General features: G+C 35.7%; 1 protein-coding gene across 1 annotated transcript in view; it reads left to right on the top strand.

Moving 5' to 3' along the window:
* The window catches only part of CLVS2 (clavesin 2), a 63957-nt gene extending 47310 nt beyond the window's left edge, over positions 1-16647 (top strand). The window contains exons 3-5 of the mRNA XM_082855858.1: positions 3214-3324; positions 9089-9309; positions 16266-16647. Coding sequence (XP_082711984.1) covers positions 3214-3324; positions 9089-9309; positions 16266-16353 — 420 coding nt within the window. The 3' untranslated portion in view covers positions 16354-16647. The remainder of the gene's footprint in view (positions 1-3213; positions 3325-9088; positions 9310-16265) is intronic.
* Positions 16648-25542: the final 8895 nt, after the last annotated feature.

The following is a 25542-nucleotide window of genomic DNA, read 5'->3' as shown; positions in this document are numbered from 1 at the left end:
AACAAGTCCCGACAGAGACAAACACATGGAGTCTATTGGAAAGAAACAGAATAAGGGAAGCTTGAGTGGTTCTGGAGGCCAATGTTGACTGTAGGAACCTAGAGTTTTGGAGAGTAATGATTGCTGGGGGTGCGCGGTGGGCAGGAGAAGACGTGAGGCCTGCACACACTAAGGGCAAGTTGGGGACTGGATGTGAGAACCTGCATTCCTCCAGGTGCTGCATCCTTAGGGAAAGGTTGTGCTGGGGAAATCCCTGCTGGCCAGGAAACATTTAAGGACCCTCTCTTCCTCTCCCATATCCAGGGATAGAACCTAGTGGGAGCTAATATAGGTCTTGTCGGGACAAAAGCATCCTGGAACTAGCTCTTTCAGGATTCCCAACGATTAATATTAGCCAAATATGATCCACCATAAACAAGATATCATGAACAAGACCAGCAGAGATAACAAATTCAGGCCCTCAAGGACCCAGAAACAAAACACCTCTGTGTAAAATGGTTATGTTATCAAACAATGTTATTAATGATGGCATTAAAATAAGCAAAGACGAAGCAACTAACAAATTAAAGTGTCACGAGAATCTATTTTACACCCACTAGATTGGCAGAAGTTAGAAAGATGGATAATACCAAGTGTAGTATGTGGAGCAGCCAGAACTTTCCTGCATTACTGGGGGAAAGAGGAGTATAAATTGGTGCAGTTTGCTCCTAACAATTTTGTAAAGTTGAACTGTATACACTCTATGACTCAACGTTAACACTTTTAGATAAATACCCTGCACATACACCTGAACGTGCACAAGAGACACTTCTGAGAATGAAGTCTGCAGAGCAGCTGTGTTGGTGATAGCAAAACAAACCAAAAATTTGGAAAATAATGTGCAGGGACAGAAGAAAATAAACTGTGGTGTTCCATACAATGGTATGCTATACAACAGTGACAATGAACTATAGCTATGCACAACGTGTTTAAATTTCAAATACAACGAACCGCAAAAACACTGTTACCTGACCACATTGACTATGACATTTTTATAAAGCTTAAGTACTTAAAAAACTTAACAGTATGTTTTAAGGGAGATATATATATATATATATATATATATCAAATATGCAAAATAAAAATATAATATTTATATATTTATAACAATTATAAAATAAAATATTGATATAAGCAAGAGAAATCCTTATATTTGAAATACAATGTGAAATTTTAAAATGTGGGGGAAATGAAAGAATATATAAATACAGTGATCTTCAAGGTTACCAATTATATTCTATTTCTTAAGCTGAGTGGAGGGCACATATTAGTATTCTCTTCATTGTATATACATTATTTATCTTCATTTTATGTATAAAGATGTCATAATTTTAAAAGACACTATGAATCATATATACATATATGATTCATATATCCCCTCTTTTCTGGATTTCCTTCCCATGTAGGTTACCACAGAGCACTGAGTAGAGTTCCCTGTGCTATACAGTAGGTTCTCATTAGTTATCTATTTTATGTGTATCAATAGTGTATTTATACGTAGTATCAATAGTGTATCAATAGTATCAATAGTGTATGTAGTTATCTATTTTATACGTAGTATCAATAGTGTATCAATAGTGTATGTATGTCAACCTCAGTGTCCCAATTCATCCCCCCCCCCATTTCCCCCTTGGTATCCATATGTTTGTTCTCTATGCCTGTGTACAGTAGAAACTAACACAACATTGTAAAGCAACTATACTCCAATAAAAATTTTTTAAAAAGTAACCTGCTATGTGGAAGTCAGATGTATTTTTCATATGAAAATAAAAGCATATTTAGCTGAAAAAATAAAAAATTAAAAGACACTATGTCTGCATTTCTACCTGATTCATTTCTGTTTTGTAATACTCTTGATGAATGAAAGCTACAAATTTATAAAAGAAGTAAGACATTGACATAAAATAAGACACAGCTTACAAATGTATTTATTATTTGAAGTACTGTGGTTTTTTCGTAGTGTGTTATTCTCAAAGATAGAAATTTTGTTGCAGAAAAAATGTTTGTTGACTCTAAAAATCAATATATAAAATCACTAATGAATTTCTAATGCTCATAAGTGTCCCCTAAAAACAAAATAATTTAATGATGTTACACCATGCATGTTTTTAAATCTTTTGAATCTTGTTCAAGAGAAAATTTAAATTAAGAAAATAGATCTACAATTATTTCAGTTTCTCCTCTTTTGTTCCTGTTTATGTTCTCAGTAGAATCTAGATGTATGCCAATTATTATGATACCACTCAAGAGACACTTCCAGTGGTACAGTTTTTTAAAGGAGACTTTTGTAGTCAGTTCAGCGTGGAATGTTGAACCAGTAGCAAAATCTATGTCCATTTACGTAGAATCCATAGCACTGTCAAATGTTGTAACTTATTTGGCTTAAGGATTCTCTTCAGATTTGGGGGTGGACTTGAGATGCACCTATTTAGTCACAGAAAGGAGGAAAACACCTCTACATCACTTCAGATGCAAACCTTACATGGTTGAGTTCTTGCTGAAGGAGAGGCTGGCTTTGTGATAGCCCTGTTTTCCTCCTGTTGGGTGAGCTCAGAGGGTTTAACTTTCATTTAACTTGGCAAAATGCATGTGCAAATTTCTTACACTACAATTCCAGGTTTTTATTTTGCTTAAGCGTGTTTCCTTTTTTTGTAGTTGGAATAAGGAAGGGAGAGTGTTTATAGTAAAGTTGGTAATAAAATAAAGAGAATAAAGTGAGTTTTGATATCTGACCGTCCTCACATTATAGATAACTACATTGAAATTTAATAAAACATTTTAATTTAAATACATTTTAATAGACACTTATCTAACATAGATTCATTATTTGACAAATTTCTAAAGTCTTTTACTTATATTTCTTGGTCTATAATGACTGTTAGCAGTTTGCAGGCTTAAAACGTGGCACTCCTAAAAATGCTGAAATTCCTATCAACAACCTATTCTTGAGAAAGATGTGCTTTATTCCATATTGCTTCAGTTTCTGTATGAAAGTTACAATGATTAATTGCAGTAAGGTTCTTCCTAAGGTTCTTCCTTCTTTCTTCTCCTTAGCTATACACATAATCATTTAAGTGTACGGAATAACAAATTTGTATACCATATGGCCTTCCCTAAACCTTCTCAGTGTTTTAAAGCGTGTTTTGATTTTTTTTCCCCGCCATGTTACTCTAGGATAGTTTCCCAGCACGATTTGGAGGAATTCATTTTGTCAACCAACCATGGTATATCCATGCCCTGTATACCGTGATCCGGCCTTTCCTGAAGGAGAAGACTCGGAAAAGGGTATTTGTTTGCTTCTTTGTTTTTTTATTTCCTTTCTGCTCCCCCGTTCAATAAATTATGATGCATACTGTATGTATAACATGTGCTGTGGTAAAATGTGTTTCTGTATTGAATATAACTCTAAAAGATACAAAATGTAAAAACTTGTGATTAATTCTGAACAGTGTATCTGTGAAAGAAATACTTAAAAACTAGCTCTCTTGCTTTTCCACAAATGGGGAGAACATTTTAGCACATTCATTATACATTAAAGCCTCAGTTTAAAAGTAAAAAAAATTATACCATGTTACTATATTGTTATTGGTACACTTAATTTCAAGTAATATGCAGGGAAAGGTTATAATTTTTTATGTTATAAATAGGTGTTAGTTATTTCACAATATGTATTACATTGAATATAGTGAATTTTGTGATCTCTAATATAATTTTGTAGTGATTGTCTTGATCAATCACACATTTCAGAAAGAATACTAATGTGTAGAAATTTTAATACCTCTTTAAATTACAAGTTACTTGAATTCCAAGATTCAGTTTTATCCAACAATGAGGATATTCAAAGTAGGTTCCAAAATAATCATTTTTCTGAGAATAAGAATATTTATATAAATTATTTAATGCAGTGCATGGCACATTGTAAATACCGAACACATCACTATTGATAATATTTTAAAATGCATTTTAATGTACCTTATTTCATTTTATCCTCCAAACATCTCTGAAAAGTAAGCTTAGTAAGCATCATCTCCTATTGAAAAGCTGAGGAAAGTAAGTCTTAGGATGGATAAATAACTTGCTTATTCATTTACACAGCTGTAAAGTTGTAGAGTTAACATTTGAATACAAATAGCTCTGCATTTAGAGATATTTTTACCACTGTGCTGTGACCAATTTTCAAATGATTAGTTCCACAGGAAAATATAGTTACTTCTAAATCCATAGGGAATATAATTTTCCATGTTTCTCATGAATGAGAAGGCACTTCAGGTATCTCAGTGCCATAAAAGCCTTACTGTGAGTGTGAAAGTGAAATCATTGTTAGTATGTGTCGGTGTCAAACATTTGTGAACAGAGAGTTTTCTGTTTATGAATTTGTTGAATATGTTTTAGTAATTTAGGAGGAAGAATTCTGTAAACAATTATAATTTATATTAGGAATTATTTCTACCACCAAGATTCATATTAATTTACATTTTATAATTTGGAAAAATGTATTGATGTGCCTCAGAAAAAACACTTTCAGCATTGTTTTATGAAGGGATGATCAGGTGATCCAAAATACCTGCTGGGGCTTTTAGCACAAATTGTACTAATGAATGCTTTTGTAGTGTTCACGCTATGCCGCGTGCTGTTCTAAGTACTCTTGGTATGTTAACTCATTTAGTCCCTCCAACAAAGCTTTAGGGTAAGCATTGTTATTTTCCTCCTTTTATAGATGGGAAAATGAGGCATAGAAGGTGAAACCGTTTGCTTTAAATCACAGCTAGGAGGTAGTAGAGCTGAAAATGTGGATGTATTGGGAAGACTGTTCCAGGTAGAGGGACTAGCAAAGGCAATGGTCCTTAGGTAGAAACAGGCCTGGAATATTTGACAAACAGCAAGGAGGCCAGAAAAGCTGGAGACGAATAAGCTACTGGGGAGGATATTAGGGGACTGGATGGGCAGGAACATAGTGTGCCCACTCATAGAGGGTCCTGTACACTGTCGTAAAGATCTGGGCTTTCAGTCAGAGTGAAATGAGGAGCACTTGAAAGACTTTGAGTGCAGGAGTGACTTGTTGTGACATGATTTTGACATGATTTTGCTCTGTTGAAAAGACTGAAGAGTTTCAAGTCTACATAACAAGGAAAGTTCTAGGTTTGGGGGTTATTTGATGGAATTTGATGATTTTGACAATGCCTACAAGAATGCATTGCTAGCACTATTCCAGAGGGAATTGAGGTATTTGAATTTTACCATTTTAATTAAAACTATATGACTTGGAAATTTTTGTATGAGAAAATAATTATAGATTGAAACACCTTTAATTTTTAAGTATATAATCAATGCACAATGCAACGTTATTATATTTCCTTACTGGAATCCCAAGTGATTCAGCATTACAGTATTACTCAAACAACTTATAACACAGATGCTGTAAATCTATGTTCTGAAAAACTGGTAAAAGGAAACCTAGGAAAGAGTCATGAATCCTCTTTCACAGTAGACATTTAGCTCTTCATTTTCTTAAATTAAATCAGACTTTGAGTTTCCAACACACTGGGCTGATGGGAATGTCAACCTTAGGGGTTGACAGGGGTCCCTTCTTCTCAAAATTTCACCAGTGTCTAGAATCTTTCATGTAGAGCCTAACTTCCCATCCATCATGGCCACTTTTGGCATGCTCACTCTTCAAGCTAGTATTAGTTCCTTGAATTAAGGTCTCCTTCTGCTCCAGCAGAAGGAGATGCTTCAGCATCTTTACTGAAGCCAGAACCCAATGGCGAGGTTTCAATCCACTACCCTAGTGCACTCTTCAGCTGGTCCACAGATGTGGTCCTGCCACACCCCAAGAGCTGACAGGAAACAGGTTTTCCTGCTAGTTGTCACAAATTTCCACTTCTTCCTCAATCGTGGGCTTGCTATTCTATTCCTTGCTAATTCTTAAAAATATTCTACCCTCTTTCTACCATAATTAGGTCAGCTACCATAATCTCTTCAATGGCACGGTTTAGGAAAATAAATTTTTTTTAAATTTAAAAGTTCAGCCTAAGTATAATTGTAAGGTAATCTGAGGCAAAGGAGACCCAAAGAACCAGACTTCTTGCATGAAATGGAGGAAGAAAAGATATACACGGGGGAGAATATAGTAAAACTTCAATAAATGATGAGACAAATGTGTGCATGGCATATTCCAGCAGGGTGTGAGTAGTAGGAGATGTGCTCACAGAAAGAGTTCATAGAGGATCTTATAGGACTTACTCTAAGAGAAAGAAGAAGGCAATGGGGGATTATGAGCAGAATAATGTGACCTGATGGATGTTTTAACATGGTTATTCTGTCTACTGTGTTGAGAATAGAGTGTTGGTGGCAAGAATGGAAGTCAGGAGGGCAGTTAGGAGGCAGTAACACAGTGTGAAGGATGATGGGAGTTGAGTTAGGGTTGTAAGGGTGGAGTTGTTCAGATGTTTGAATTCAGGATAGATTTTGGAGGTAGTACCAAAAGAATTTACTGACAACTTAGATTATGAGAGAAGTAAAAGATGAGTCAAATGTTTTGGCCTGAGAAACTAGAAGCATATTTGTACGATTAACTGACATTGAAAATAGGGAGGAGTTGATTTGGGGGAGAGAATTATAAGTTCAATCTTGGATATGTTAAGCTCCAGGTGCCCATTTACCATTTAAGTGGAGGTGTGACATAGAGAGTAGAAATACCAATATGGAGTTCAAAAGAGAGGTCTGGCTTCAAAATATAAATTTTCAGTGTATGGACAATACTTAAAGCCACTAGACTGAATGACATCACCAAGGAGTGAGTATAGTTAGAGAAGAGAATAAATCCGAGAACTGAAGCCTGGAGCTCTCTGATGTTAAGATGCTGGGGAGGTGAGGAATAACCAGCAAAAGAGTCTGAAAAAAGCATCTATCAAATAGAAGGAAACCAAGAGATCCTGGGAGAAAGTGTTTCAATGAGGAGAGCCATCTACTATATCCAGTGCTGCTGAGAGTTTAAGGAAAATAAGGACAGAGAATTATTGGACACTGAATTTAACAGTGAGAAGGATCTTGACAAGAGCTATTTTCATGCAATGGTGGGAGGCAAAGCCTATTTGGATTCGATTCAGGAAAAATGGGACAAAAGTACTTAGACAATGAATATAGATGACTCCTTTGATGAGTTTTGCAATCAAAGGAAGGAGAAAAATAGGATAATAACTGGAGGTAAGGTCAAGAGAGGTTTTATGCATCTGTATGGTGGGGGAGGGAAGAGTAGAGTTGGCATGTTTGTTCTTTGATGGGAAAGATACAGAAGAGGAGGAAATCTGGTGATGTGAGAGAGACAAGAGAGAATTGTTTGGGAAATATAACTGAGTGGAAGAGAGAATGAATTCTAGTGCACAGGTGGAGGGGTTGGCCTTTGTAGAGTTTATTCTTCCATTGTGCTGGGAGCAAAGGCAAAGCATATGGACACAGATGCTAGTGGGTGGGTCTCATCTGGTTGCCCTATTTTTTCAGGGAAAGAGGAAACAAGGCCAAAGCTGAAAGTGATGTTGAGGGAGGAGGGAACAGAGTGTTAGTGAAAAGAGAAGTAGTGTGAATTACATTTACTTTTCTAAGGATTTATTACCTAACTCTTGCATGACTTGAAAGATAAGGTTTCTGACATGAAGTAGTACATCTGATGAAATAAAGGTTGTATACCTAATAAAGTAGGGATTTCAGGTGCTAGAACTTAATTTTCCCAGGAAAATTATAGGAGAGAGAGAGAGAGAGAGAGAGAGTGTGTTTTCCTGTTGTGCTCTGTAAGTAGGAAGGGGAAGGTGTAAAATTTGCAATTAACCTGATTTAACTTGGGGAAGACAGTATCTTCCACCTCTGTAAGCCCCACATTATGTATTCCACCAGCCACTTGCTGTGATCATTTTGACCAGTGACCTGATCTCAGGTGCTTTTATACTCTTCCACAATTTGTTGAAATTATTTGTTGACTGGTGACTCCCATTCCTCTCATTTTATTTGATATAGACTAGTCTTTGTTTTCCAGTATATTTACTTCCGTGGATTCTAAAAGTATGGAAAGCAAGGTGAACCTCTGTTCATCTTGAACCTGAAGTATGAGATTTCTAAGCCACTTATAAATTATAATCCTTAAATAAATATAAAAGTTTATATGAGGTGACAAGAGTACTTTATCAGAGAAGACTGATCTGAAGTCTTGAGATTGAAATGAAAGAAGAGGAAAGAGGTAGCAATTTATGGAGAAACAAATCTTGAGTATGTAGCTTAAATAATTCTCCAGTTTAACAAAAAGCTCTATGTAGACAGTGATAAGAATAATTAACAGATGCACACAGCTTTACAGTTTCAACTCATTCCATTTCTGATTTGAATGATAACCATGGAAATCTCTAGCAGAGAAGATGCTGGCAACATTATAGAACATTGGTCCTTTGGGATGTGAAACTTCAGTCAACCTTGCATTGTGATGATGCTAATCTACTTTTATTTACATCACATACATTGTATTATAAAGCAGTAATTTAGTGGTTACAGTATTCTTATTTTTACCGAAGAGAAAGAGAAAGCCATACTGGTGACAGCTTTTGGGTTTAATAACTTGAATGGGCTCAGCAGTTGTTGAGTCCTTATGAGAAGAGTCTTTTAACAGCATTCATTATGCACATCCTCAGCTTCATACAGCTAACACCAGGATAATGTGCAGATCAACGTGCACATTAGATTCTGCTCATGTTCCCAGCTATGAAGCAGGAAACTAAATTTCTTGTTCCAGTTCTTTAAACCAATAATGATCTGACCTTGTAGAAGCTACCTAAAATCCCTGAGCCTCAGGATTTTTATATGAAGTATTAGGATTACAGAACCAGCCTTCCTGTTTCACAGAGTAGATGAGGGGCTTAAATATTTTAACAGACATGGAAAACTCTTGCTTTGGCTTTCCTATCCTCAATCCTCCATCCCCCCCACCCCCCGCCCAGTTCCCAAAATCTGGGTGACATTTATTCTCCTCTGTGTGTTTTCTCCCACCCTCTTCTTGCATTTGTAGATATTTTTGCACGGTAACAACCTGAACAGTCTACACCAACTAATTCATCCTGAGATTTTGCCCTCTGAGTTTGGAGGAATGCTCCCCCCTTATGATATGGGAACCTGGGCAAGAACACTGCTAGACCACGAGTATGATGACGACAGTGAATACAATGTGGACTCCTACAGCATGCCTGTGAAGGAGGTAGAGAAGGAACTCTCCCCCAAGTCCATGAAGAGGTATGCTGGAGGTTGCTGGGAAGCGGGCTGGGCCAGGGTGGGGACACCTGATACAACTCCAGATTTTATATTTTTCTGAAGTAGATATTTGGTGACATTTTAAAGCCTTTCATGCTCCTATGATTGGATGTCTAAGGAGTTTCAAGTCAAAGATAAATTCATTCAAGGTAACCTCAACTCAATGTTGCTCCAAATTCACAATCCAGCTGGCCCCTTAGAAGTCAGCCAATCCAGTGGCTTTTCAAACTGTTCTTTAAGGTTCTGGTTGAGTGCCTCAGGGCAAGCAGGTAGTGGGTGGGGACAGTGCCCATCTCCACTGCGGTGAGACTGACTATCTAAACAAATTTTTGGACTCCTGGGTAAGATTTCATTTGAAGGAAGGGATCCATAGAGCGAACAGGCACACACTTCAAACGCTAACATTCAAAGCTTACGTTCTTTTTTCAGCATCTCTGCCAAGTTTCTGTTTAAAAGTTTCTGTCTAGCCATTCCTGGGGCAAAACACTGTCTTTCCCTACAGCTTTAATCTTTACAGAATTCACTGTTGAGTCAGAATCTGATTTCCTGCTTTGACTCTCATAGTGTTATTAGGCCTGTTTTCTTTCAGTCAATGGGTATTTATTCAACACATGCTCTGTAATAAAAACTTTCCTAGGCATTTTGTATCCAATATGGGTAAAACATATGTCCAGCCATGATCTACTGGTGATCGAGGGCAAGGGGGTTGCCAGACACACACAAATGCATAACTGCCTCTGAGTTTGCATTCTGTAGCAATTAGATGAAGACATCTAATTCTTATGCTACCCCAGGCCACACCAGCCCAGGGTTCATTTGGATCACAAATATTATTTCTTGGTTCATTTCCTATCCTGGAAATATAGGAACCACAGCTCCTACAAGTCTCTCTTCACCTAATTCAGGGAGGACACAAGGGCATCTCCCATGTCATTGCAAACACTATCTTGCATCCTTCTCTGAGGAAAGCCTTAGGGTCATTCGGTCACCACTGACTCATGCAGTGGCATCTTTGAGACTGGCCTCTTTTACTTGCTGCTGCAGCTGCTGCTGTTCTGGGGGGGTGGGCTGTGATGCCTTTCTCTCCCCAGGCTGCTCCACAACTCCTTGGAGAGAACGGAAAGGCCGGGAACATCTTCAGCTTTAATTTCTCCACTAATTGACAAGCTTATCTTTAAATCAAGTCTGGGCTTTTCAACTTCCTCCTCTTAAAACAAGGCTTCCTAATTTGAGTTATATGCTCTTCTCACCAAAGGGGTTCATTGGTGGACTCTCAAAGTGGTCTGTAAAGTGATAAAAGTTGTATTCAAAACTGTGTGTGTATATGTTTGAATGTATGTATGTATATATAGATATATAAATGTATATATAGTGCTTTTTTTTTCTGGAGAGAAGGCATATTTCATCAAATTCTCAAAGTTGTCTAAGACAAAAATGGTTAAAAGCCATTACCTAAGAATAGGTTCCTTCTGATAAAAATTAAAATTCTAACAGTGATAATTGTTACAATCTACCATTTTTAATAAACTTCCTTACTAGGCCCTTACTAGGTACTTTTTTGGTAACATTCACTTATTTAATTCTCACAGCAACCTTGTTAAACAGATATTCGTATCCCCAAAGTCACATAGTCTATATGTGATGGAACAAGGTTCCAATCCATGAGGTACAGAGTCTTTCATGTTGTTGATATACATCTTGTCTACTCTTCTGTGACAGCATGACACAGAGTGCCCTCACTGTAGAACTGAGCTACAGGAGGATTTGGAGACAGCTCTCATAGGTGTCCCTTAGTCTTTTCTTTTGCCAGCTAGCAATGCTCATTTCCTTTAGCCCCTCCTTCTGTGACTTGTTAACTAATGTGGTCCCCTCCTCTGAGCACACCTCTCTCCATATCCTCTACAGCCTTAGCTGCATCCCCATCACCTACACTTCCTCCAAAACTTCCTACCTGCTCTCTTTGCCTCCACCTTTACCCTGCTCCCCTACCTTCCATTTATTATATTATCCATGTGGCAGTCAAAATAATATTTTAAAAATGTAAATCAGATCATTTCACTTCTCTGCTTTGAATTTCTAAGTGACTGCTGATTATACAATGAATACAATCAACTCCATATCGAGACTTACAATATGCTGCATGATCTGATCCTGCCTACCTCTCTCCTCTAAGTTTATTTACCTTTTCTCTCCTCCCCTACCTTTCAGACACAACATCCTTCTTTATTCTCCTTCAGCCTCCCCAGTTTGTTCCTATCCAAGGGTCTTTATTCTTGTCACCTCTGGCTGGAATATTCTTTTCCTCTGTCTTCCAATGGCTGGCCCCAATCAAAGGTCATCTCCTCAAGAGGGTATTTTGGTCTTTCTCAGTCACCAGGTCTTAATCAGCTCTACTTCCTACTCATTCTAGACACTTCCTATCAATCACCTTCTTTATTTTCTTCATAGTTCTTTATTAGTCAGTGAAATGATTGATTTTATTTAGTTATTTATCCGCTGTCCTGCAATGTAAGCTTCAGGGAGACTTTAGTGGCTTTGTCTATCCTGTTCTCTTCTGAATCCTCAGTGCCTGGAGTGGAGCCTGGCACACAAACCATGCTCACTAGGCACCAGTTAAATGAATGAAGGAGTCCTCTGCTGTCTGTTAGTGGCCCCTTTTAGGTGCAGTGTTTAGAATTGTAGAGGTGACATCTGACGTTATCATTACTTGCATAGAGGTTCCAGAATTCTGGCTTTGCAATGAGGACCTCATTGGCTTCCTTTAGTTGCTGTTGCTGTCACTGTTGCTGTCGTTCAGGCAGCCAAGGCACATTGCTGACTCATACTGAACCCCTTAAAACTGGTCTCTTTACTTATAGATCCTTATCCTCATAATTCTTTATTTCTGTGTTTAGCTTTTTCCTCCAAATACATTATTTTAATTGACATCATCTTGTTAGATTTGGTTCAGGCGATCCACATTTTGAAGTCTTTTTGGATCCTGATTTTCTTCTCCAATTAATTAGGACATTTTGTCCCCTGAAGACTTGGCTTACAGCACGATGACCTCCCCAACCCTGAGTTTCTTGCTTCTGACATGGGCTGATTGGAATTTCAGACATCCTTTGTTTGGTGTAGCTTTTGTATCATATGAAGCTTATATGGTTCTATTTGAAAACTCCTGAAGAATGAGATCAAGAAAGTTGTTTCACTTTATTTTTATCTTCTCTCTGGCAGGGGATGGTAGTTCCCCATCAAGGACGGGAGAAAATTGTTTCTAGGTTCCACCCTTCCTCCATCTCCTTTTCCAGTTTTATATCATTCTTAGATTGAGAGGGGAAAAATCATTCCTTCCCCAAAGAGTTGTAGATAACTGTTCCTTTGGGTGAATTTAGCTACGTGTATAGCTAGAAGATTATGTTCCTCCGTGTAAATTTGTGGAGAGATAGTATAATCATGTGAAAGAATACAAACTTCACTAGAGAATGTGTTCCTTGAACTCGGGGAATGTCTTTTACCTTATGCCTCTAGGACGCAGGATAGTGTCTGGCACACAACAGTTGCAGTGAGCATCAACACTAATGTTGTTAATGGTAATATGCACTTCCATTTTATTAAATAATATTCAACACCTATGGTTACTACGTGCCAAACCCTATCTAATGCTTTGTATACATCAACTCCTTTGCTTTTCTAAACAACTAATAAGGTAATACTATACCCATCTTATTGATGAGGAGACCCAGATACAGAGAAGGTAAGTAACTTCTGCATTTCACATAGCTCCAAAGCTACAATGCTAATGCTGGAACACAGGTAATAGTGTTCTCTAAGTTATTTCCTTAACCACTACCATATGCTATCTGCCGGAATTAATGTGGGGGGTTATGCATGCATTATTGCACTTGATCCTCAATACATCTGTATGATGTAGGTATTATTTTCCCCATTTTACAGATAAGGGAACAAAATCTTAGGAAGTTTAAATAGCCTTCCCTTGGTCACAGAACTAAATAGCAGAAGGTGGAATTGGAATCCATTTCTGTCTAAAATCTAGTCTCTTAAACACTAAGGTATAGCACAATATTGTAGATACATAATAAATGAATAAATGATACCTGGATAATTAAAGTTAAACTATAGGTTTTCATGAGGAAAAAAAGTTATTCATTGAAAGACAGTAGAGGCTGGAGACTGCTAAGATGTACTGTGAGTTAATGTTAGGTAACTTCCTCTATTGCAGTTGAAACAGACCAATTTATTAACAGTTATGATCCTGCACAAATAACCCTGTTTTTTTGTATAAGAGAGCACAAAAGAAAATCTAGACTAAAACAACAGTACACTTGGGGCAATTAAATATCAAAAAAATCTTAATCAGAAATTGTTTCTGCCTGGCTTGTTTTATTGAGGAATCGTTCTGCATATTGAGCCAGCAGCATTCATCATCCAACAATTCTGACATCTGTAGTGCATGATAAAAGCAAACTAGGACATATATACACTACCAAACATAAAATAGATAGCTAGTGGGCAGCAGCCACATAGCACAGGGAGATCAGCTCGGTGCTTTGTGACCACCTAGAGGGGTGGGATAGGGAGGGTGGGAGGGAGACGCAAGAGGGAGGGGATATGGGGATATATGTATGCATATAGCTGATTCACTTTGTTTTAAAGCAGAAACTAACACACCATTGTAAAGCAATTATACTCCAATAAAGATGTTTTTAAAAAAGCAAACTAGGAACTTAATCCCAGGTTAGATAGTGCACTGTAATTTAAACTATTTTATTAAAATTGCCATATCCTCTAATATTTTTTTATTTAAAAAATTTTTTTAACATCTTTATTGGAGTATAATTGCTTTACAATGGTGTGTTAGTTTCTGCTTTATAACAAAGTGAATCAGTTTTGCATATACATATGTCCCCATATCTCTTCCCTCTTGTGTCTCTCTCCCTCCCACCCTCCCTATCCCACCCCTCTAGTGTGGTCACAAAGCACCAAGCTGATCTCCCTGTGGTATGCGGCTGCTTCCCACTAGCTATCTATTTTACATTTGATAGTAAAAATAGTCAAGGAACGTAAGGATTTAAAAGATGTGTGTGCATGTGTATGTGTATTTGTATGATGTGTGTTTTAATAGAACATTATGGCAAATGATTATATCATAGACTCTGTGCTGTCTGAAGAGCTTTGGTGTGTACTTGAATATTATTAAGATATGCCTCAACATTTATATATTTAACTTTGTGAGAATTTTAAAATAAATGTTTTTGTTAAGAATTTCTTTCTCCACAGGATAAATTGCTTTATCTTCATCACTCTTCGCTTTGAATGCTTGATAGCCATCTTCTTTTAGTATGGAAACTATTTATTGGATAAAAGTTAATCAAAATCCTACTGTGTTACAGACTCTGTGACATGCATTGTGTTCACAGCAAGGAGAGAAACTGATAAAGTCCCTGCTCATGGAATTTATAGTCTAGTGGGTACTCGTTGTCAAGTAACCCTCTAGTGCAGGACATTAAATGAACCCCTGTATATTTTAGCATGGATTCATCTTGGGAAACCAATTATTTCAGTTGAGTCTAAGAAAAACAATGTTACAAGTCTAATTATTAAGTGCTTTGTGCAATTGTCAAGTGTGTTAAAATGTATTTTATTCATGTACTTTTTTCTAAGATAAATTATCATTTCTCCTTCTCCTTCCCTCTCTCTCTGTCTCTTTCTCTCTCCTGCACACACACAGACACACACACACACACACACACACCCCACATTCAACTGCAGCCAGTCTCCATTCCGACATATGCATCTAATACCTATTATTGAGGTAAAATAGTGAAAGTGACTTAGGAAATAAACCTCCTTATTTAAAAGTTCTCACCTTCCTTTTCATTCTCTCTTTAGAAATGAATTTAAGTTTATTTAAATGAAGGAGTCAATTTATCAGTTAATTCTGTAATTATTTTTGCTTTGATAATTAGTTCCATTGCTGTTCTTCTTCATTAGCATGTGTGGTTGTATTTTAGCTTATAGTCTTTCTTTTTGAAAATTAATGAGGTCTGTGAAGAGGCATATTGCCACAGCAATAGCCAAATGGTTGGAATGCAGCAGCAGGGGAAAAATTCATTATGGAGGAGAATTTAAAAGGGCAGCTGCTTCTTTAATGCCATAGCCATTAAGATGACAGCTTCCTGCCACCACAGTAGCACTTTTCATTGACTTTCCTCCTTCCCAGTTTTATGTTGTTTCCTAGTGAGGAACTGAGATATAATTCCCACCTGCTATCAAAGGCATGTGCAAGGGGTTTTCACATTATTTGCTTTCCTAATCATAAAGTGCTCCTGACTAAACAAGAGGGGTTTCTACTTTTCTTAAAGTTTTCAAGAGTAAGATTGATTTTATTCAGATGCCCTAGTGGAAAATTGAACAAAACTCATATTGAAATATTGATTTTTTTCTAAAGTTCTCATTAAATATAAAAAAAGATGGTTAAAAATGCACATTCCTGTTGAAGTTGTTTCATAGAGCCCTTTCAGACAGGAATCAAGGCTCCTTTTATTTCTACTTCTTTTCTTATAACAATAAGTTCACTGTAATAATTCCCCCATTTGGTGATCTCTTGGAATACATCAGTCCTGTACTAGAAATTCTCAGACTCAAAGAAAAGTCTCTTCCTTGACTGTAAAGAAGAGAACTTAAGCCTATTATTATGTATTTAGAATCCTCTGCTGTGCATTATTCTATTCAGAGGCCAGAGGGGATTGTTTCCTTTGATGCAAAACATCACCATAAATGTATCTCTTTAAATGTGCAGCATTCTCAGTTCATAAGTCTCTTGTTGTAGAAAAAGTTAATCCGCATCCATGAGAGAAGTAATAAAGGAGAAAAGACAGAGAACAGAAGGTGATTGTTTGGCAGTAACGCACTGACATTGGCTTTATCATTTCTAGATCCCAATCAGTTGTGGATCCTACAGTGTTAAAACGCATGGATAAAAATGAGGAAGAAAACATGCAACCTTTGCTCTCTCTGGACTGATAACTTCTCTACCCTCCCCATGGATTAGAAATGGAAGGTACTTGTTTTCAGCACCAGGGCCAGCGCTGTGGAGGAATTACCAGCTGGAAATTTATTTATTCACGTTAATGTAGCATAATATATAAGACATCAGGCTTTCCCGTTTGCCTGAACCATGGGTGCCCTGGTCTGAATTTTTTTAAAAGGTCAATAATTTATTCTGTAAGTGCCAAGTTCTTTGTAAATACAATGTACTCTTCACGTCAAGTTTGTAAATTTTGGTAGTAACTTAAATTGCAAGATTGGCTTATGAGTCTATGCCAGTGATATGAACTATAACAAGAACAGAAAAGACACATAAGCAATTAAAGCTAATTAAATGTAGCCCTGTTTCCTATGAAGCCATATTTCAGCTATCATAGTGATTGTTTCGTTGTTTTTCTCTGGAACTGTCGTACTCAAATGTACATTTAATGGGCACAGGGAACTAGATGATTCTAGGAAATTATTATGATAAATGTATTAACTGTCTAGTGATTTTCAGTTCACAGAAAACGTACCCTGGTGACTATCACTGGCCTTGCATTTGGGAGACAAGGAATGGCAAATGACCTGGTAAACTCAACACTTGAACTCTTCTATGTTGTTTAATTCCTGGAGTCTTGTGAAAAAATATGTTCCCCAAATTAAGATGTGGAATTCTGAAAGAGAGTGGATTCTTTTTAAACTGCTGTCTTCACAATGTGTCCTTTATTCCAGACCCCATTTTATCCCTGTCTGATGTACTTTAAGAAACCTTTTCCCCCAAAATTCTTTGATCAAGAGAAAGAGAACTCATACATGAATAGTATTTGACAGCTAATTTTGAACATAAAAGTTGCCAAGTACCAATAAGGGGCTAATTTCTAATTCTTGTGCACTGGTTGAAAAAATATATATATTCTCACACACGTATATATTTTTACTGAGCTCTAATAAACCCTCAATGTGACAGGCTTACAAAGTAAATCACACATATTCAATGGTCTTAGAGATGTTATAGATTACTGTATGCAATGCTAACTCTGGAAAACCACTTCCATTAAAGTTAATGAAAATGAGGTATAGTAAAACAGACTTTCAGTGAACTTATTTAAGGGAATTCAATTTAATTTCTAATGCAATCTTGACTCTGCCATTTTAGTGCAATATATTTTGTCTTCAAAAAAACAACAGATATCAACAAAGGCAGTAGGCAGTATCAGGTGATGGAGAGTAATATTGTTTTCCCCAAATTCAAGTTAATTTTCCTAATGATACAGTAAGTACACATTTTCTTCTCAGAAAAGATTTTAAGAGCATATTGCATCCAGGAGAGATAATGAAATCTTCTGAGGGCATCTGAGATACTATATTATAGTATAAATCTAGATTTGGAATCCTTATGTTAAAGTTTTCACTTCATAAAAATTCTGCAATGATAGCACATTTTAAAAATTTAACTTCAAATTTCAAATTCTAGTGTGAAAAAGCAAGATTTTTACCACCTTTTCAGAGTGGTAATTTTTGAGACTGAGGATTTAACATTAAAATATTCTTTTGAAAGAAAAATATCTCAAGGAACTTTTGGAAACCAACAGAAATAAAGGCATGTAGCAGCCTTCATATACTTCTTAGTCAAAAGCTTTAAAAAGTCAAGTTCTAATTCTATAGCTAAGAATCTTAAAATCAAGATCAGTACACGATTCTGCAGTGTCACCAATGGACTGTCTAGTATTTGTAAAAATACATAAATATACATTAAAAATATGAATGCAAGATACCTTAAAAATGCTGACCTCCAATCAAATGCAGAAGAATAATGACTGTCGGTCCTCTGCTCCACCCATAAATATTACAGAGATTGGAATGCATTGGAATAAAAAGCCACAGCAACTCTTAATCTAAGAACCTAACCAATGTCGTTCTTACGTTTTTGCCAACTTGACATACATTTTTTAGCATTGGGCTTTATATACTATACAAGCAAGTGTTAGACAATATGATGGAATAAAATGGAAAGAAAGTAAGTACGGGAGGCCAGTCAACCTTGCATTTTCGTGAGCTTCATTTGATATGCACCATTTATTGCCAATTTTCAGAATTCTACCAGCTTCAGATGTCAACCAGCATAGCCAGCTTTTTTTTCCCCCTGTCATAGGCTAGTGTCATATACAAAAATAACTTGGAAGGCATATTTTATGTGTATACCTACCCACTTATAAGTATCATTCACACTCTCTCCCTACCCCACATTTGGAAACTGCATTGGCATTGCTGCTTGACGGCTCTTTTTCAAATGAGCAATTGAGAGTTGGCTGGATTGTGTAAAATATTTTTAAATGAATGAACAAATTACAACAATGATGTGTTTTGAAATTGCTGTATCTAGTTCAGTCTGCCTATGTCTTTTCAGTCTGGAAAAAAATTTCCAGTAATGTTTTTGAAGCTGCTTAGAGAACATTTGATCAACTTTATGAATTTTCCCCTCAGCATCAGCTAACTAACACTGTTTAGGAATTTTCTTTTTCCTCATGTGATTTTCTGTGTTACGTTGCTATGTCTACTGTTACATACATAGTAAATAAGCACCCTTATATTCTTTCGATTTCATTGAGATAGTACATCCCCACTCACACATACACACGAACACTAGACTGTTTGCTCTAATGATTTGCCTCTCTATTTTGAGAGCTATGCTTTTCTTTTTCAGTTATCTTGTTACTTAAAATTTGTAGGCATCAAAGAATTACCACGTTTGATTTGGAATAGGCCCATAATTCATTTACTTCCCTCACTTAGCCTGCCTAACCTTCTATTTCTTGTATCATTTCTTTTCTCCAGTGTTTCAGGGGCAGCTGCTTCCAAAGCTGGTTTAAAAATAAGTAACTTCCTTATGTTGTCCGTGATATTTGCACACATTTTTGACTGATATTTTAAAAGGAAGAGATTATCATAAAAATATATTCTAAGAAATATGAAGAAGTGCCTCTTTAAAAATGGAATAAAGCAGTGATACTAGAATTGTTCTCTCTTCCAAAAAGTAAATACATGCATCTATTATATTATAAGGGTGAAATATAGCTATAATCTGAAGAAGGATATTTGAGGTCTTGCTTTGAGTATTCTCGTATAGTATTGTCTTTATTGTGTAAGTTCAATACAGTAACTTCAACATGTTACTGACAAACATGGCACTATGCTAAAACAATATACAAATATTAAATTGAGTGTTGCAAGCAAGTTTTTGAAGTGCATGCATGATTACTTTTATTTCATTAATAGTTTGCATAAGTGTAGGCAGAGACATTCCTTAAGTGTTTTCATATAAAATGCTTGTTTACTTTACAGTACTGAAAATTCATACATTCATAAGCAAGAAAGCCAAGCAGCTGGGTTCTCTTTAATATTAACTAGGTCACATTGTTAAATTAAACATTTGAAGTTTCCGTAATATTTCTGAGGGAACAGAGGTCCCTCTGATGCATCAAGATAATGCAGAATTGTTTTAAACATCAAGAAACATGTTTACTACTCTTAACAAAAAGAAACTTTTAGAGCTATGGCAGTGTGTCTTCAGGAACAGACTTCCTTTTCATCTACAAATAACCCAAAAGCGTATGGACATGCTTATGGTCCTTTAAAGAAGTTACATCAAGAAAACCTGCTGAAAGGTTGTACAATCTTATGTTATTTCATCTAAGCGTCTAGCTGGTTTGGTTGGTTAATAATTTCTTTTGCTTCTTATTTGGTGTGTGTTTATTAATAATTACTTGAAAAATTGCCGCCAGTTATGAGGACATTTCAGAATGACTTTCAACACAAAATAAAAGGAGCAGAGCTCTGGCATGATGTGTGAACTTTCAGATATGGTATTTACATTTTTTGCATCAATCGGCTAATAGGCAAATGTTCCATTTTATATGTGCTATATAGCTATATAGCCTAAGAAATAGTGATACATTTTAAATTTATGAGGCTGTTAGATCGTGTAAGAATCAGCAGATTATCTAAAATATATTGGAACAAACATGGAGGACTGGCTAAATATCCAGTGTGTGTGTAATTATCTTTAGTAGTGAAAAGGATTTTGTTTTGTTTTAGTTGAAAAAAATGTTTTCCAATATGCTCTTGGAACTAGTTAGCACTATTACTATTTGAAAGGGAGAAAATAATAAATACATAAGGAGGCTTGGCTTTGAAACATTATTATATTGCTTTAATGGCTTAAAGCATATCATTTTTTTCATGAATTGAAGTTTTTATTTAGTAAATATCCATAGATTAGCCCGGCACATGGCCATAATGGAACCTATTCTGCGCTGAGCGTGGGAATTTATTCCCCTATACTGTAGGAGAAAAACATGAAATAGCAATGCACTGGACTGAGACACTCAAGTTGTACTATTTTTTTTTAAAGGAGTGCAAATGATACTGTTGAAATAAAAAAAAATTAGAAAACAAATAAGCATAGGTCTTAAATACAATAAATGCACTTTTATAGTAAATAGTGGACATTGTTACAATTCAGAAGGTATTTGGTCAGTCAGTATTTGACTTAGTTTCAAATTTCATGCAAATATTTTTTTCCTTAATGATATCAATGCATTTATTCTGTCAAAATTAGTTCTTGTGGTGAATGAGAGGGACCTAGATAAGAAGTGAACAAACCCTAAACCATATTAAAAAATTGCAATGCATTATAATTCGTTATATATAACAGAGGTTCAAAGCTCTGTCTTGTTCTTAATTCAGTTTTTCAGTTTTCATATTTGTGTAAAAGATAAATAAAACTCCCCAAACTAAGTAGTGTTTGTTTTCAAAACAGATTAAATAAGATGTCTAAGAGGTAATTATAAGAATACTGCGCACACTGTTTTCTATTTGGCTCAACTACCTTTGACCTTTTGAGGGAATTGTTTATTCCAATACAATATTAAAAATGGTATAATGTAATTTTGAATAAATATACATTTTTGCTTTAAAAAAGCCTTTATTTTGCATATAGTAGATGTTGAATTTTGCAGTATGGATCTTTGCATCTGTGAAATGGAGATTTCTAAAATGTCATCTAAAAATGGGCCACAGGAACTTTATTTTGAGAGAAATTGTAGTTAGCTATTTTGGTTAGGACACCTGAAATTTTCTGATACTTGTATGTTTGGGGCTAAAGGGAAAAACACAATTCATTTCATTAAAATTACATTTTCAATAGTCTATAACTTCTAGACAAGACTTCAAAGGAGAGCTTGAATGAAGAAGTAAGTTAACTTTTAAGTTGCATGGAGCAATGGGAATGATCAATAAGTAAAATAACTAACATTTTCACATTTTCATATAATGTTATTGGATTAGACAAGGAACTAAATTCAGAAATTTGAATTATAAAAAACATTGATTTAAATTCTATAAAAATAATTAAATAAAATTTAAAAAAATTCATTCTGACTTGAAAAAAATGCTTACTTAATAAATACACATTTGTATCTTCTGCGAGTTTTCCTCGTTTATCTTACCTGTGGATGAAAAACCATCTATGGAGGGGCAAGAGACACCTAACTAGAATCCTCTATAATTGATTTCATGACTTTCTTTAGCTCAAACGCAGATGATTTTCCTGTGCACAGCTTTTGAGGTTATCAAGTCTCGTTATTGCCGCCTCTTTCTAAAGTTCTGTCAGGAGGAGCCCACGTTTCTAGCAGCTACTGCAGAAGCATCCTGAGTAGGAATAAAACAAGGGCAACCAGACAATACACAAAAAGCCAGAGATATGGTCTGCACTCCTTGTCACTTAAAAGTGCATTAAACTGTATTACTAATTCTAAATACAGAAAATGATTTCAAAATGTCAAGACTTTCTGATATCAAGAGTTAAACATTCTTAGCCCAAGAACAGAGGCCATGGGGACATGATGGGCAGGGCTCTGGTGTGTAGTCTGTCTGCACACAGCAGCACCACCCAAACCCTTATCTTTAAGTATCACTTTTCTCTAAAAATAAAATATGCTCTTATTCCCTTTTTTCTAACTGGAAGCATAAAAGTATCAGTTGGAAACCGTAAATGCTTAGTTGTCTTTTAAGAAAAAAATGCTACGTTATACCCATATAAACACAACTCACTCAGTTGCATAGGACTGAAATATTTGCATCCTGATTTATAAATCCTTCCTAAAAATTTAAAAACATATATAGTAAGACTTTATTGCTAGAAAATTATTAAATGTTCTTTGTACCTGGGATTCGTGGGGAAGACTGGTAATATCCTTTCTGTTGAATTAATATATCTAAACATTTTATTTGGATGTTTAATGGACATCTCACATTTAACATTTACAAAACCAAACTTCTCTATCCTGAACCTGTTTCCTCTTTATAACCTTACCATCTCACTAAGAGTCAACCCTAACCTTCTAGTTTCTAGGGCTTAAAACTTTATAGTCATTCTATCCCTCCTCTCTTGATCTCAAAACCACATCCAATCTGCTAGCTCATACTTTTAGCTCCTTTTCAAAGTATAGTATCCACACTCTGACCACTTCTCTAACCTTCATCATCAGTACCTTGCTCCAAGATTTCATTTTCTACCTGGAATAGTTTAATAATCTGAAAACTAGTGTCCTTGCTCTGCCCTTGCCCCCTAGAATCAATTTATAGCACAACATGTGAGTGAGCTCAGATGATTTCACTCCTCTCAAAACTCTCTGCAAGAGTAAAAACCACAGTCCTTATAACGATGTTTGAGGAGGAGTGATACGAGGTTTGTAAGCACCAGTATAGCAGAAGAGCATATTTTCTGATTAGGCTGGCATCTTTACCTGTACGATGCAAATGTAATTGTTAAGTAATTTCTTGCTTCTAAAGTTCTAGACACTATACCCTCTCACCCCTGACCTTGACTTTTCTTAGATCATCTCTTAAGCTTTCATCTACTCTTTAATTGTCTTGATAAACGGTCATCCTTGCACTCCCAGGAAATAGCCAAGCATTCCTCCACCTCAGAACTTTTACTCTGTGTTCCTTCTGCCTCTTTCCCCCAGATATCCCCGTAGCTTATTCCCTCATCTCCTTCAGATCTTTGCTCAAATGACACCTTCTTAGAACTCTCTGGATTTCCCTATTTAAAATCACATGGCCCTGTGTTTCTTCACGTATTTTTTTCTGCTCTATTTCTTCTCCATAGCTTTTATCACCTTCTAATACAGCATAAAGCTTATTTATTTTGTTCACTTTGCATTTTCCCCTAATGGAATATGAACTCCACACAGGCAGATATTTGTGTCTGTTTTGTTTACTGTTGTATTACCAGTGCCTTGAATAGTGACTGGAATTTAGTAGCAAATCCAAAAAGACTGCATGAATATCTTAAGTTGTTTCAACAAGTTATGTGTTAGCCAGTAGTATACATTTAAGGAGAGTCCTTTTTTTCTTAATAAGAAATATTTTTTTTAAAACATCATCAAAGTGGGAATTTATCATGAGCCGAGAATTCTCTTCCCCTTTCTCCCAAATCTGGTCTCTACTCCAGGGCCCAAATTTTACATAACTTTTGAGCTTTATCTTTGGAAGTCACCCTAAGATCATTAGATGTTGTGTCTATATATTCATGGCTTATATTTACACCTAGAGAGACTACAAGATACCTCAGATGAAAAGTCATTTTGAGCTCAAAACCATAGTAAATTGTTCTTTGTTGATTATCCTAGTTAATTCCAATTTTTAAAAATTGCAGGAAGTTAAAAGACCATAGTTCTTCCACTATGGAAGACAGATCAAGAGAATATGCCTATATACTTGCTTTTACTGGAAAGGAGAGGGAAAAAGCAGGAAGAAGGAAAGAGATAATGATCACCCTTTCTCTGAAACAATTATAAATGAGGAAGTTTTTTGGTGTTTCTAAGAGCTTCCCATGATCTAGAAATCTATATGTTACACTACTTAGTCCATGAGCCCTCTTAACAGAAGTCTTATATCAAATGAGTTTTATATTTGATATCTTTACATATTTCTTATAGTCCTGACACCACACGACAGGAATTGATCAAACTCATATAGTCTAACTGGCTTTCCAACTTTCTCCCTTCTCTGTACTTTACTTGCAGGTATCATTTTCTGAACGTTACAATCACATTTTTTTTGTCCTTAGCTAACCCCATATTATTTTTTTTACAATTTGGACACACCCATAATTTTAGTAACTGAATATCTTAGATATTGATTCTTGGTGTGACAAGTTTCTGATTTTTATCCTTTGCAGTTTATCCTTTTGTTCTTGCTAAACCTATGCTATTCCTTTTCCCCCACTACACTTTTGTGCCTTTCCTTACATTGTAATAATTCAATCCTCCAGTTTGATAATTTCCTACCAGGACTTCTATTAAGAACACACTGAAAATAAAGGATTGACAGGTGGTACTGAAGAAGGAACTATAACTTGAAAAATAAGGATAGATGTTTGCAAGTGTTTTCAGGAGACAACCAGTCTTTAGTGACTTTGTGATGTATAGTATGTACATTGGTACTCAGCTATGATCATGTTTCTTGTCAGTTACATAAATATATTGCAATCAGGGTTAATGGATAGTTTGGAAAACCTTCTTCTATAGAGAAGACATTAAATGGCTCTTGCTCAGAAACAAGGCAGGATTTTCTTGTATTTCTATCCTTGACAGTCTGTACAGTAGAAGCCATTTGCCTCTGTGGCAACATTTTTTGCCAATCTTCAAGAATGTGTTTAGCATCATTTCAGAAATAAGGGATTCAAGCTCAAGTATGCACAGTACATGGAAGATACTGTAATTCATGTTATCTTTTACTGAATTTTTTTCATGAATTTTTTTTATGATTGAATCCTAACAATATGTTCTTTGATAAATTTATTCATTATATGCACTTTTTAATGGACTTAGAAATTTTACAAAATAGGTCACTTTATTATATTCTTAAACCCATAGTATTCATGTTTCATTTAATGTCTAGATTATTCAAGTCTGTTGATTTCTGAGGACAAATGGATTTCTGTTCAATAAAGTGTCACTAAATGAAATTTCAGATTCTAAAATGTGGATGTGCGTATATGCCCTTTCAATCTTTTCGTCATAAGCTAAATTCCTGTAAATTTAGAAGACATCGTGTCAAATAGCTATGAGTAACTTTGTCATTAAAAATGGAGACATATGAAAATGGTGTTAGTAT

Source organism: Leucopleurus acutus, assembly GCF_964270905.1.
Source record: "Leucopleurus acutus genome assembly, chromosome: 15".
Lineage (NCBI taxonomy): Eukaryota > Metazoa > Chordata > Mammalia > Artiodactyla > Delphinidae > Leucopleurus > Leucopleurus acutus.
This window is presented reverse-complemented; position numbering and strand designations above follow the sequence as displayed.